The 15,081-nt window shown below is 37.7% G+C and overlaps 1 protein-coding gene across 3 annotated transcripts in view; it reads left to right on the top strand.

The window, feature by feature from the left end:
- The window catches only part of clasp1a (cytoplasmic linker associated protein 1a), a 90,818-nt gene that overhangs the window by 64,120 nt on the left and 11,617 nt on the right, over positions 1–15,081 (top strand). The window contains exons 21-32 of one of the 3 annotated variants that reach the window (XM_079822160.1): positions 3,044–3,205; positions 5,190–5,293; positions 6,448–6,471; positions 8,157–8,386; positions 8,579–8,642; positions 9,534–9,697; positions 9,804–9,882; positions 9,981–10,124; positions 11,520–11,666; positions 12,636–12,742; positions 13,658–13,805; positions 14,359–14,599. In XM_079822160.1, the coding sequence (XP_079678286.1) occupies positions 3,044–3,205; positions 5,190–5,293; positions 6,448–6,471; positions 8,157–8,386; positions 8,579–8,642; positions 9,534–9,697; positions 9,804–9,882; positions 9,981–10,124; positions 11,520–11,666; positions 12,636–12,742; positions 13,658–13,805; positions 14,359–14,599 (1,614 nt within the window). Of the gene's footprint in view, positions 1–3,043; positions 3,206–5,189; positions 5,294–6,447; positions 6,472–8,156; positions 8,387–8,578; positions 8,643–9,533; positions 9,698–9,803; positions 9,883–9,980; positions 10,125–10,487; positions 10,584–11,519; positions 11,667–12,635; positions 12,743–13,657; positions 13,806–14,358; positions 14,600–15,081 lie in introns of all 3 variants that reach the window. The other 2 variants (XM_079822159.1, XM_079822158.1) reach the window with 2 other exon arrangements.

The raw sequence follows: 15,081 nt of genomic DNA on the forward strand, positions 1-15,081 counted from the left end.
TTTCATTAAGAATATTAAACACACCATTCAAGCAATTTACTCCCAAATTGATGCTCATTCTAAAGTGAAAGTATAATCCGCGCGGCCGCACGGGAATTCATAACGGTGCGCATTTTATGCAGCCTAGTGCCATTCTTCGTTAAAGATAAAGATAAAAATGCACACAGGAAACAAAAACCTTGCAAAAATGATATACGATCCGCCTAAACCCGGCCAAATCACTAGATGCCGATTCGCACGGGACTAATATTATCACAGGGCCTCGGTGTTTGGCGAAATATGTAGGTAATTTGCGGGGGAATATTTACTTTACATATTACAGACATGGCCGATTCGGACGGGATTAAGATCACAGACATTCTCTGCAATTAATACAAATCACCAGATGTCCCCAGATAATAGCCTACTAAACCCGTGCGAATAGGGCTATTGTGCTAGAATGTTTACCGTTATAATATTGCCTGCCTAGTTCAAAAGCGACAGTGTCACCTTTTACAGTGTAGATTTGTGCTGTAATATGAAAATACAATTGGTGCTAGTATAGTAGGCTATGTATTATGAAATGTGTCTACTTATAAGAAACAATGGTTTGCAGCTTTCTCTCTCTCACACACAGCGCGCGCGCGCGCGCGCACATAGACACACACACATACATAGTCGTAGACTTGTTTCCTATTGGCTATTGTGACAGTACTGACGTTATTACAATCTTGCTCATCCCGATAAATATCAAACATGTTTGATATGATCGGGGCGAGCCCGATTTGTGTGAGAGCAGATCGGGAGGGGCAAGATTTTATCTGTGAACGTCTCACATTACCAGATAATCTGCGCCGAACATCGGAACCGATCGAGGTCGTGGACAAGGTTTTTTCTCAGAATCTCGGGAGGGGAAAATCGGCCATAAATCGGCCTAAAACTCCTGTAGTGTGAGCCAGGCATAAGTTGTTTGTCTATAGAACAAGAAAAAGTCAATTTCTATATATGAAACTGAAAATATTTTTTTTTTCCGAATGCCTCAAAAGTTTATCAGAATGCTTTTAAAGGGTTACTTCAGTGATTTAGCATTAAGCTTTGTATCAGTAGAAACCCGGTATATTCGAATTACGGTACTTTGCCCCCTCATATCCCCCTGAGATGAGAGAATTATGCATTTTATTTCTGGAAAAAATCCTCTGATTACGCAAATATCGTCAATTTGCGTCATCGGAGGATTTTTTTAGCCAGAGCCTAAAGACTACAGCCAGTAGAGGGAGCTGTTCAGCATGTTTTCAACCCGCTCATAGGGGAGGGATCTCATCTCACTCACAGAATGTAAATGCGCTCGGCTCGGCCTCTGGCATTCATAACGGAGCCGCGCAGAGAAAGTGAGTGTTTCAACTTTTCATTGAATTCCTATGAAAGTTTAGCTTCCATATGCGATCTGAGAACGCGCCTGACTGGACACGCGCTGTAAATGACTGCCGCGCTTACCTCAGCTCTGTGCTCTCGTTATGAAATCTGACTCCTGCTCCTGCTGCGTTTGTCTCGTGACTTTCGTTCGGCTCACTCACACGTTAAAAGAAAAGACACATTCGTGTCTTTTTAGTGTTAGTGTGTATTCTTCTAGAGAATAAACACTAAACTGTAATGTTTATTCTCTAGCTGAACGAAATGATTGTATTACTATAAAAATGAAACCGACGTTGGCGGTGGGCAACGAAGCAAGTGCATTCTGGGAGTTTGTTGTCCTTCATCCCCATGAGACAAAAATACATTGTCTGTCTTTTCACAGTCTAGAAGGCACCAAATTCAACAATAATTTCACATTTCTACTACATAAATGACCCAGTTTAAATACAAAGCTTAATGCTAAATAACTAAATTAACCCTTTAATCTAAATGCAGTCTTTTTGTGTGTATGTTTTTATATAAAGGTGCACCAAGCAATTACATCTAAAAATTAATATTGCTTTATTTTATTTTATTCATTTATGTATGTTGAGATGAATATTCAAGTCATAAAAAAGCTTTTTGAAGTGTTCACACTGACAACGATTAGCAGTGACAAAGTGAACAAAAGTAATTTGATTTCAGTGACGCATAGGGATTTGAGGTGACCATAATCAATATATTTGGTCACATGACGACAAACATGAAAGTTGACAAAAGTTTAACTTTATGCAAAAGAACAGTGATGCGATACAGCAACTACCAATCAGAATTATGTCATCGCAGAACACCCATCACCTGTCAGATACTGTATCACATAGATAGAGTGATACATAATATATATTCATGCAGGGATACAATTTTTCAAAAGAGATGCATGGAAACCAGTGTCAGAAATTGTCAGTGTTGATTCATGAGAGCTTGATTCAGGCATTGATAATCATTCATCTTATTCATGATATGATGCATTATGGATTGCCATAATTTATATACAAACTCCAAATGTAAAATGTATAGCAGCAAGAGATCTGATTTATTGTCAAAATAGAATGACATCTTATTTTTACTGATTACACACTACCTTTTAAAAGTTAAACATTGATTTAATGTTTTTTAAAAGTTTCTTGTGCTCACCAAGGCTGCATTTGTTTGATCAAAAATACAGTAAAATTGTAATATTGTTAAATATTATTTCAATTTAAAATAACTATTTTAATATATTTTAAAATGTAATATATTCCTATGATGGCAACGCTGAATTTTCAGCAGTCATTATTACTCCAGTCTTCAGTGTCACATGATCCTTCAGAAATCATTCTAATATGCTGAATTGTTGTTCAAGAAACATTTCTTATTATTAATGCTAAAAATACTTTTGCTGTTTAATTCTTTTGTGGAAATGGTTCAAAAGAATTACTTGGTGCACCTTTTAACGCTGTATGTTCAGAAACTCCCTAAATGTTGTCTGAATTGAATTCAAAATGTTCAGCTTAAGTCTTTGCTTTAAACGTTTAACCTTTCTAAAGCAGAAGGACCCTAGGAATGGCAAAACCTCACCCTTCCTTTCTCTGACTCCACGGCCTCACTAATGCCCTAACCTGTGTTCTAACAGCCAGGCTGTGTGGTAAAGCTCTTCTTCCTGCCACTTCTCCCTATCGCACGCTAGCCCGGAGCAGTCGCATCCCCCGCCCCAGCATGAGTCAGGGGTGCAGCCGTGACACTAGTCGCGAGAGCAGCCGTGACACCAGCCCCGCTCGGGGCTTCACTCCTCTTGGTGAGTAGAGCGCTTAAGTGGCTGATGGAACCCAAACAACAACAACCACCACCAATTATTTCCAATTCGTTACCACTAAACTTTTCCCTTCAATTTTATTTGGCCTTTATTTATTGACAGTATTCCTGGGATATGACATTGTTTGCTTTGCTTGCCTTAATGCATGCACTAATATGTTCTCAAAGTGCTGTAATAATCTGTGCTGCTTTGTCTTTGGGTTGTCAATACATCCAGTGGATATTTTATTGGTTCGTCCATAAATGGATTTACCTGGCATTTCATATTAAATTGTGAATGAAAACAGCTGGTCTGATATTTAAAATCATTTAAAAAAAAATTATGCTAAACACTGATTGTAATGCGTAGCATATTGAATTGTGAATTCATTGCTTGTCCTCTTGTGAATGTTGTCTATGCTATAGCTGGGAGACTGATTCGGTTTCACGTATATTATATATACAGTACTGTGCAAAATTCTTAGGCACATTAGTATTTTCACCCCCCAAAAAATGGTTTTAAGCCAGTTATTTATATCTTTTGCTATAGTGTCAGTAGGAAATATGAGTTTACATTTCCTAACATTCCTTTTGCCATTTAATTGTAACTTCATATAACTTCATGTAATCACAGACAGACTCGATGATGGTGAGATCAGATCTCTCTGGAGCATACCGGCTGTTGTCAGACTCCTTGTGCATACAAAAATCTCACTGGATGTGTAAACTCCTACTGAAATTTCTAAACATTTCCTACTGACACACTACAGCAAAAGATAACTGGCTTAAAACCATTTTTTTGGTTAAAATACTAACGTGTCGACTAGTAAACTGTGGCATGTTGGACATTTGAAGTCAATGCCACGGATGGTGTGCTTCAGTGTAGCACTAACCGTTCCTGGGATGTTACCCTTCTTCCTGTCCCCTTGCAGCCTCCCGACGTCACTCTCGTTCAACCAGCGCGCTGTCCACGGCCGAACCCGTGGGCCAGTCAGGTGACCTGCATGAACCTTCGTTCCCCTGGCCCCCCCCCCATTCAGGGCCAATCACCAGCATGCCATAATACTTTACTTTTTTTTAAGTAAAACTGGCAACTGGGAACCACTCCACGTCACTGTTAGATTTAGATGTGAATTATCTGTTTATTTGTGAAATTATATTTCCAGTGTCTTTGTCTTGAGTGACGTGTTGTTTGGCTTTTCTCGCCATAAACATCAGCATCCATCCTAGTTGAGGTTATTTTACTTGTGTTTCCATTCGGTTAGTAGTGTGTTTGCCAGAAATCATTTTAGTTCTCTTCTTCGTACATTAGGTTTTGTATACTTGCCATTTCTACTTTTTCATTTTTACTTTTGCATTGGTGTTATTGCTGGTAATAAATTTAAAATGGGTATTTCGCTTGGCATTTTGTGCTGTGAGCATCATAGAGGTTCAGTATATTTTTGGGGATTGTTTGAATTCAGTTATTGTTTTGCCGGACCCATAATTCACACACATTTGGCACTTGATTTTTCAAAAAGCTGCTTTGTCATCAGTTAAATCGGTATGTTTTTTTCTTACTTTTGATCATGCAGCTTTAGAGGTGAAATGTGTAATTTCTAGGCCACAACTGCCACTAAAATGAGTTTGAGCTACCCAACTTGTTGGCAAAACATGATAGCATTAGTTCAACCTGGGTCAGTTTGGGTTGGGACTATCTGATCAACATAATGGTGGATGTGGGGAGTGTTACACACTTAACCTTTAAGTTAAGCAAACGTAATTCTTTTTCAGTCCTTTCTGGGCTTGTGTCTCATATTATGTGTTGGGTTGTCCTGATTCTCTCAATGTCTACATGTCATCCTCAAGTTTTGTCTATGACAAATTAGCCTACTTGGTTGAAATAATTTGTTTATGACCTGACTTTAAGAGGATGTCGTAGAAGGTAAGTATTTGCTTACTCTCCATTGCCCATCCTCACTAACTCATCCTGTGGTCTAACCCCACAGATCGCTTTGGCCTGATCCATCAGGCTCGCATTTCTGCATCTGTCAATGCTATGAGGGTACTGAACACTGGCACGGAAGTGGAGGCTGCCGTAGCTGATGCTTTGGTAAGAATCATGGCCCTCACTCAAAGACATGATTATGATGAACTGAAATACGTCTCACTCTCATTATCTCATCTAGGATAACAGGGGTGATGCTTCTGTATGGCTCAAACAATTTATGTGTCCTAAAAACACCCACAGAAAAATATGGAATTTTAGGAAGAGCTTTAAATATGTACTGGGTTTTAATTACTATTAAAATATTAAACTACAATTAATATGAAATTGTATAATGTAAACAATATTATAAAATAATATTTTAAATTAAATATAAAATGTTTATTAAATTACTGACAGACTGGAAAGAGAGGTGCTTCAACAATGTTAAATACATTCCAACCAAAATGTATTCAGACACCTTCAACATTTTCTCATATTATCACAGTTTATTCACTATAAACTTTAATAAAATATGACAAGAACTCAGAGTTAAACTGTGTCAGAACAAACTCATCTTGATAATGTCAGATAACTTTGATAGAAAGGTATGGTAATGGATTACAATCAACCAATCAGCTGTCAGCTGTTAAATTTAAGTACACAATTAGATAATGCCAATTTAGGCCAACCAATTACCAATCAATGCTTAATTTTGTTCAGTCTGTGGTGTAAAAGGTCACATTAGCAATTAAAGAAAAAAACACTTTAACAAAACATGGTCAGGTCAAAGTGTCTGAATAATTTTGGTCCCAAATTATCATACATTTTACTGGTAGTCCACTGTATGAAGAATTTTTGGGTATAATATGTCACAGTTTACTTTATTTTGCTATCCTCACTTACATAAATGAGCTATAGTGTACTGCACCCACTAGTAAAAAAATATATCTGGTTGAATAATTTTTGGTTTGTGAAAAAATGTTTTGGGTTTTTTTTTACTTTCAAGAATTAAACCCTATTCTAGTAGAAAAGGGGGGAAAAAATCAAGACTTTGTAAATATAAACTTTTTAAATATAATTTCTGTGAAAAATAGTGTTGAGAATTATTTATTTTAAGTAAAAAAAGGTATATTACATTTTATTCTGTATGTGCTTATGTGTCAGCTACCCAGGAATATTATGAGGGAGACGTTTTCACATTGTGTCTTTTCTGCAACAAATTTGCTCCCTTTGAAATGTCTTCGTCTCTTTGCTCTTCCTTTCTTGGTTGTCTTCAGCTGTTAGGGGACTCCAGGAATAAGGTAGTGCTTCCGTTTATTTACTGCTTGTCCTTCCATTTTTATTCACTAATCGTGGTCTGTCAAATATCAAGATTATTTTGTGCACCACAAACATTTGTTTCTTTCATTAATTTGGTTAATGACCATCTCATTTGCACATCTCATCATTTCCTGCACAAGCCACAAGATTCATTTCATTTATTTTCCTATCAATTTGGTGTTAATCTTTTCATTTTATTATCTGTATAAGTCACCCAGTGTTATTGACTTGGAAAATGTATATCATCGTTAATTCACATGTGACAACACAGCAGGATTAAGTTGTAAACAGGGCAGATGTTATGCATCAGCATGACACATCCCCTTTGCTACATAAGTAGATGTAATTACCCCAGGGTGACACGCTCTTCACTTATGTCACCTGCGCCCACTGTACTAATGACAAGGGTTTAAATGTTTGTTAATGCTTTGCCAACTGCTGGAAATTGTCTGCTTGAATTATTCATGACGGCTGAATTGTTCCTTCACAATCCAGTGTTGAGACTGGAGAAACACCTCAAAGGCCATGTACGCACTGGAGCTAAAGTTGTCACTCCTTTCTTAATTTCACAGAGTTCAGTTATTTATGGGAATAACAACTGAATTCTACAAATAAATTAGCTAAATTACTACAGCTAACAACTGAAAAATGTATGAAGTGCAACCAAAATGAACAACTAGTTGTTAATATTTTGACACACCGATTTTGACTCTCTTGTATCACTTTCCACCATAGTCAACGGTAGTTTACTAAAAATGATTCTGCTTTAATACATCTCTGATGACTCATTTCCTTCTTTGAATGTATACTATCGTTCAAAATTTTGGTGTCCGTACGATTTTTTTTGTGTTTGAAAGAAGTTTCTTGTGCTTTTATTGGATCATAAATACAGTAAAACTGTAATATTGTGAAAAATGTATTTTAAATTAGATTTATTCCTGTGATGGCAAAGCTGATTTTCCAGCAGTAATTACTCCAGTCTTTAACTGAAGTCTGTCACATGATCCTTCAGAATTCATTCTAATATGCTGATTTGGTGCTCAAGAAACATTTCTTATTATTATCACAGTTGAAAACCAAATATTTTTGTCGAAACCCTGGTGTGTGTTTTTTTTCCAGGATTCTTTGATGAATATGAAATAAATTAAAAAAGCAAAGAAATATAAATCTTTTGTAAGATCATAAATGTATTTTATTGTCACTTTTGATCAATTTAATACATCATTACTTTTTTTAAAAAATTACTTACTGCCCTTAAATTTTTTAACAGTAGTGTAGGTAATGGTTAAGAATTACATTAAACTGTTGGCATCCATGTTTCTTGTTTACAGTTTCAGTACACCAAACCATTCAATTTGTCAGCTATAAACTCACAAGACTTCTATATTTTTCTGTATGCACACACATCGATATTTTAAATTATTTTTTGCCACATTTAAATTTGGTCATAACATAAAACATGTACATGGCCAAAGTCCCAAGGTTATAGTTAAAAGAACCTAAACCCTTGTTGTTATTTTTAATTTTTTTGCTGCATGGCTTTCTCATATCAACAGCATACATACTTATGTTCAAATCGAGTTATCCAAAGTAAATTGTTGAATCAACTGTCTTTGTTGGTCTTTTGTCCTGTCGAACCTACTAAACTGCTCCATCCTCTCCTCAGCGCAAGCCTTTGAGAAGGAGGTACGAGTCTGATGACGATGCCAACAGTGATGCGTCCAGTGCCTGCTCAGAGCGTTCCTATAGCTCTCGTAATGGAGGCATTCCTCACTATCTGCGTCAGACAGAGGATGTCGCCGAGGTGCTAAATCACTGTGCCAGTTCCAACTGGTCAGAGAGGAAGGAGGGCCTACTGGGTTTGCAGAACTTGCTAAAGAGTCAGCGTATTCTCAGGTGAGGGCCAGTGACCAGTCAGTATCTGGAAAGTGTTGTTTTGTTGCTCTTTGTTTTTGTATAAATAGGCCACATGATGCATGTGCAAAATCCCAGTTGGCTTGCAATGGCTTTTTATACTTTTTCTGTCTTTTTCTTATAACGAACAGGCCTTTTATAATTTTTCTTCAATCATATTTGTGTTTGTTTCAGCCGTGTGGAGCTGAAAAGGCTGTGTGAGATCTTCACCAGGATGTTTGCAGATCCTCACAGCAAGGTAACCGATTTGAGGATGCGTCCTTTCCACATGGCTGCTTTGATCCAACTTAATCTACTTACCAATGGCTGGATTAATGGTAGAATTCCAAATAAAGGATCTTATGTAGGATTACTTGCATCGTGTGTAATTGTTCTAAATGAATTGTGATAATAGACTAAATAAGAAGCTTTGATCATTATGGATTCTGTTACATTTAACATTTAACATATTCAATTTAAGTTTGTCTGGAAAAATGGAATGAGATTGCACTAATAGAATGTTTTTTCCTGTTGTTTGCATGGTCTGCCTTGGTGTGGATTTTAACAATAGAGAGTAAGTGGATCTTACAAATACTGAACCATTCTTTTATATAAATAGATTAATTGTGTTGTATTCTTATATAAAGCGGTTCATGCTTTACATAGATTTATAATGAACAAAGATGTTATTGAACTAGAACAGTGGTTCTCAACCAGGGGGCCAGGGGCCAGAATATATTTACAAGGGGACCTCATGATGAGTCATGTATTAGTTAAAATAAGCTCTAAAATAACTACAAATCAAGATATTTTGTATTTTATTTCAGCCCCTTCAACAACTTTTTTTTGTCATCTGAGCAGTTGTACTGACATCACAAAGACTTGACTTGAATTGAACTTGTAACCAACGACCTAGTAACCACCCACAACACCCTAGCCACTACATAGCACACACTTAAAACTTCTCGGAACACCTTGGCAAATTGCGGCAGCAATTTTTGCAATGCCAAGCACAATTCTCATTTTGTTCAGAGAATGTAGAAATGTAGTTTTCTAATACATTTGTGAGAAAGCCATACAAAGCCATTTGTATGTTTATGAAATTATATGCAGTGCAGCATTGGTGTGACGTTGGATGATCTGCTTCCAGGTGTTTAGCATGTTCTTGGAGACTCTAGTGGACTTCGTCACCGTGCACAGAGAGGATCTCCAGGACTGGCTCTTTGTACTGCTCACTCAGCTGCTGAAGAAAATGGGAGCTGACCTCTTGGGCTCAGTCCAAGCTAAGGTCCAAAAGGCTCTAGACATCACACGGTCAGTCTCTAGTGACAGTCCTAGTCGAGAGATTTTACCTCCATTGTGATTTTGTTCTTTTAGAACTTTTGTGCCTCTAGGATAATGTCTTTTTTCTCTCTCTTAGGGAGTCTTTCCCCTTCGACCAACAGTTTAACATTCTAATGAGATTCATTGTTGATCAGACTCAAACCCCCAATCTGAAGGTACGATGATGCCTACCATTACTGCTTACGAACTCCCAGCTGCAAATTCACCATGTGCTGAGCCTGTTATTTCTTATTTTCTTGATGTTATAATGCAGGTGAAGGTGGCCATCCTGAAATACATCGAGTCCCTAGCACGGCAGATGGACCCTGCTGACTTTGTGAACTCAAGTGAGACGAGATTAGCCGTGTCTCGCATTATCACCTGGACCACGGAACCCAAGAGCTCTGACGTTAGAAAAGTGAGTTTCTATGGAGATGTGCTTACAGACAGTGCACAAATCAGTGCTGTAATGGTGGAGTATAATGGAGTTTTTTATTTCTAGGTTAATTCTCACAAATACATTGTGTGAATTCTGTCATCATTTACCATTATTCACTCTCATGTCGTTTCTAAATAACAAATGATCCCATTAAGATTTTTTTGTGATATTGGTTGTGAGATTTTTACTTTTAAAATGTAGGTTAAACTTCAGTTAATCACAATGAACAGATGCAGGACATTTATTCCCAATATAAGTTGCTGCCTTAAGGCAACTAGTAGTCATCATCAGTTTCTCTTTTATTGTCTGTTGTTACCCTATTGCCCTGACATGATGGCCCAGACCCTTCATAACTGGGCATATGAGGAGTTGTCAGGCAGGCCCAGCACTGCAGCTCTACTTCCTGGAGAGGGTCATCTGGAGGAGAGGTGCAAGCAGGTAGTGCCAATCCAACGGCCTAACCAACAACCCACACGTAGCCGCTGCACCTAACCGTGTGCTCTCTCCTCACTCTAATCTGCCTCGTTGCCTTGCGATGTGACTGCTGAATACAATCTCTTAACATGCAATTCTACCAGAAGGCTAAAGAGAGCAGAGATATTTTTTAACTATATCAATATATGAGTGTGTTTTAAAGTTTCCTTTTGTTTCTCAATTGCTGTTAACGCTCCACTGCTTAAGATATTTTTGTTTCTTTTCACAGAATAACAGTGAGTGAATCAGTGTTCTTGCATGTGTTTAACATTAAACAGAACTGAGTCATGGACATTTGAGCGATCTATGAATTGAGTGAAATGTAAAAGTCAAATTTACCAGGGTTGGGAATCTCACCTCTTTGGGTGAGCAGAAATAACCATCAAGAATTGTATAATGCAATTTTATATTACTGCTTATTTATGATTTGTTGATCTGTTGAAATCTGAAATGATCTTATCTGACTACATGATACTGAAGGCATTATACCTTGCAAGAATTTGTGTTTTCGTTCTTCCCCACTTAAAGAACCGTTTATCGAATCGCTCAGAAACTAGAATCATTTAGGGAAATTGAAACCAGAATCATCCCTTATGATTCCCATCCCTGATACTGAGAACACCTACACACTACAGAAAGCTTTGACAGAGCTTTTGACAAACAGGAATTTGTTTTGCGAAATCAAGCTGCACCCAGTCTCTTAAATATCAACGGATGTGTAAACTATAGTGTGTAGGTGACACATCAGATCCAGTTGACTTCAGTCACAGTTCCTTATACAGTCTCTCTTTCTATTCTGAGTTATCGCCGCCGGATTGTCTCAGCATGTATAAGTGCACTCCTGTTCATTAAGGTGTTAGTATTTGTGCCGGATCTCATAAGTTGTGCTGTGTTGTGCAGGCCGCCCAGGTGGTGCTGATCTCACTCTTTGAGCTGAACACTCCTGAGTTCACCATGCTGCTGGGCGCTCTGCCTAAAACATTCCAGGATGGAGCCACCAAGCTCCTGCATAACCATCTGAAGAACTCAAGCAACACTAGCAGCGTGGTAAGATTTCTTGTTTAATCTCCTATGAGATTGTATATTAAAAGATTCACTATACACTACTGTTCAACAGACTTTTAAATGTTTTTGAAAGAATTCTATGTTTACTAAAGCTGCATTAATTTGATCAAAAAGACAGTTCTTAAAGACATTATTCTGCTCAGGATTGTGCATAGAATGCACATCAAACTGCTCCTTATAAGTAAATTTGACCTAAGCAATTCTTCATTATGTCTTAAATGTAAGATGGAAGTTGGAGACTATATTCATTGCATTTGGTACGGTTCTGTTATTAGGATTTACTGATCAAAAGTTTTTCAATATATGAATGTTTGGAGTAAAGTTACAGTTAAAATCAAAGACCCCTTGTCTTTGATTTTAGATCTTCCAAATAGACTTTTTGCAAATAGATTAGGGGAAAAAATATTGTTATCCTGGATCAGTGATAAACCCTACCCTTTAAAAAGATGACATAGAAATTCTAAAGGAATCATTTCTCTAATCATTTTAACATGTGAAGACAGACCATTGGTTGAAAAAATGCTCAGTATGGCAGCAGTTGAAATGAAAGTCACTCCCTAAAAGAGTTTAAAGGAGCAAATCACATTTTTGATACAGGCATTTCCTGTTTTTTTTTCTATCTTTTTTTTTAACTCTAGATCATATTAATTGGACCAGTCTGAAATTTTTTTTTTAGCTTGATTTGAGTTAAAGACACATGATTTATGATACCTTTGTCAGATTTTATAGTTTGAAATAAACGCAGCCTTGACAAACATTTTTGGACATTTTAGTCTCTCCATTCAAGTGCATCAAGTTATCCACACTATTATCTGCGCAAGAAATTGACAGCTATTTAGGCAAAAGGACAAAAAGACAATGATAAAGATCTGCCACCAATTTTGTTGCAGAACTGTTGTTTAGCTAAAGCCTGAAATGATTTAGTTTATTTAATTTTTGTCTCCTTTACAGAGTTCACCGAGCAATACAATGGGCCGCACGCCACCTCGGCACCCCACCAGCAGGACCAGTCCTCTCACCTCGCCCACAAATTGCTCTCATGGGGGTCTTTCACCCAGGTAACACATCCTCTTCCCTCCTCCCATATGCTGACCATTCTAAAGCATGATATCACTCTGGGCATGAAGACCTTCTACAGCAGTTTTGTCACTCTGTTTTATGGCTCTAACATGTACTAAACATCTGGATTGGACTTGCTGTGTTGTTTTCTTCAAAATTTCCCTTCACAACCTGAAACCCTTAAAATGAATTTCTACATTTCTGGGGTGGGAGCCAAAACACCTGCAGAGTCATCCTCTCATGCAGGGTCTAAAACTCTTTTAAAGAGGTCTGTAGAACACTTAAGATGACGATTTAGGGGTTTCTGGTCCTCTTAAACTTTTTAACCCATGCTGCTAACACCCCGACTGGACCACTCTTTTTTTTCTCTCTCTCTCTTCCTCTTCTGCCCTGTTCTCTCCCTCTCTGGCCGTTCTGTGGGCACAGTCGGTTATGGGGTTGGAGTGGCGATGGGCTCTTAAAGCACCCCTCTCCCTCTCCCTCTCCTCCTCCTCCTACTCCTCCATCTCACTCCTCTATTCCTGCCGGTCCCTCCCTCAGGGCCTTCCGCTGCGCTCTCTCACCAAGGTAACTCAGCTGCTAGCCATGACGAGGAGGGGACGGGATGGGTGCTTAGATTCCCACCCATTCCCAGCCTAACAGGGGCATGTATGTCATTCCAAATACAGACTTCCCTCGGTGGATGGTGGTTGAATAAAATGTACAACTAAGAAACAATACTATGTGGAGGATGTTTTAATTGATGTAAAGTAGGTTTTGCAAGGTAATTAATTTACTACTGACCATGTTTGGAGCATCCATTTATTCACCTGTAAGTGCATGTTGTCCACTCAATTTTCCCTTTTTTTTTTAATTGTGAGTGTTGCAGTCCATTCAGCATCAATGTTTATTCCCTCTTTTATTTCTCTCTTCAGTATGCTGGAGTATGACACAGAGAACATGAATTCTGATGAGATCTTTAGCTCACTGCGTGGTGTCACAGAAGCCATCCAGAGTTTCAGTTACCGCAGCCAAGAGGACCTGAATGAGCCAATCAGACGTGATGGAAAGAAGGATGATGCTGTGAGTCTATGCTTTTAACAGTGGGCAACAGGAACAAGGACACAAAAATGTTTGACCTTATTTTGTGTCTTTTTGCTATTATTATTATTATTATTATTAATGTTATGAATAATATAATCTAATAATAATAATAATAATAATGGCAGAAACACAAATTGTGGTCATTAAATATAATAAAATTATTAATAATACAATTAATAATAATAATTTAAAACATTTTTTTTATTTAGATTAGTTATTATTAGTAATAATATTTTGTAATATACTTTATTCATATACTTTATTATTAATAATGAATTAATAATAATACTTTTGTTTATTTAGTTATTTGTATTTATTTAGAATTCCAAAAATAGCTGTGAGATTGTGAGCTGTGAGAGCCTACCACAGCTAAAGTGGACCATAAATTCACTTTCAATTGCAGATACAATGTGAATGCAAAGTAATCTAGATTCTTTTTCCCTACCTTTTGATTAGATTTTTTTATTTTATTTATACAAACTGTGCATGCCTAATCAGCACATATTTAACACTTTCACTCTTCCTGTCTTAGACTGGGAAGGAAGGCGCATCTCCAGGGTCTGATGCAAGACTGGGATTGGATGTAGTGGAGGGTGGTCGAACCGCTTTGGATAACAAAACATCTTTGCTCAACACACCGTCCCCACGGTCTTTTGCTGTGCCACGGACGAGAGAGTTTGCACCCTATGGCTACGGAGACACGATCACGGCCTATGACAAAAGTGCCCTGAAAGAGGCCGTCTTTGATGATGACGTGGAGCAGTTCCGAGACTGTGAGTCGATACGCTGCTCAAAGCTTTTACATCCACTCTCACATCTGTACTCCATACCGCACCCATTGTCTTTAAGCACTTTAAGATGAGCAAAAACAAGAATAGCCAGAAATAAGTGGCATAGAATATAAAGAGGCATATAAAAAATTCAAATGTTATGAAATTAATCTATACACTAATTAATTCATAAAAAAATTATTATACAGCACTTTGAACTCTTCATCATGTTCCTCAAATCATTCCTGAACAATGTGTAGAAGGGTGCATTATCCTTCTGAAAGAGGCCACTTCCTCTAGGGAACATCATTGTCATCAACGAGTTTACCTGGTCTGTAACAATGTTTAGGTAGGTAGCACGTGTCAAATTTATGTCCACATGAATGGCCGGACCCGGCATTGCCCAAAGCATCACACTCCTTCCACTGGCTTGTCATTGTCCCACAGTGCATCCTGGTGCCATCACTTCACCAGGTAAATGGCAT

The sequence above is a fragment of the Gobio gobio genome (genome assembly GCF_949357685.1).
Source record: "Gobio gobio genome assembly, chromosome: 7".
Classification (NCBI taxonomy): domain Eukaryota; kingdom Metazoa; phylum Chordata; class Actinopteri; order Cypriniformes; family Gobionidae; genus Gobio; species Gobio gobio.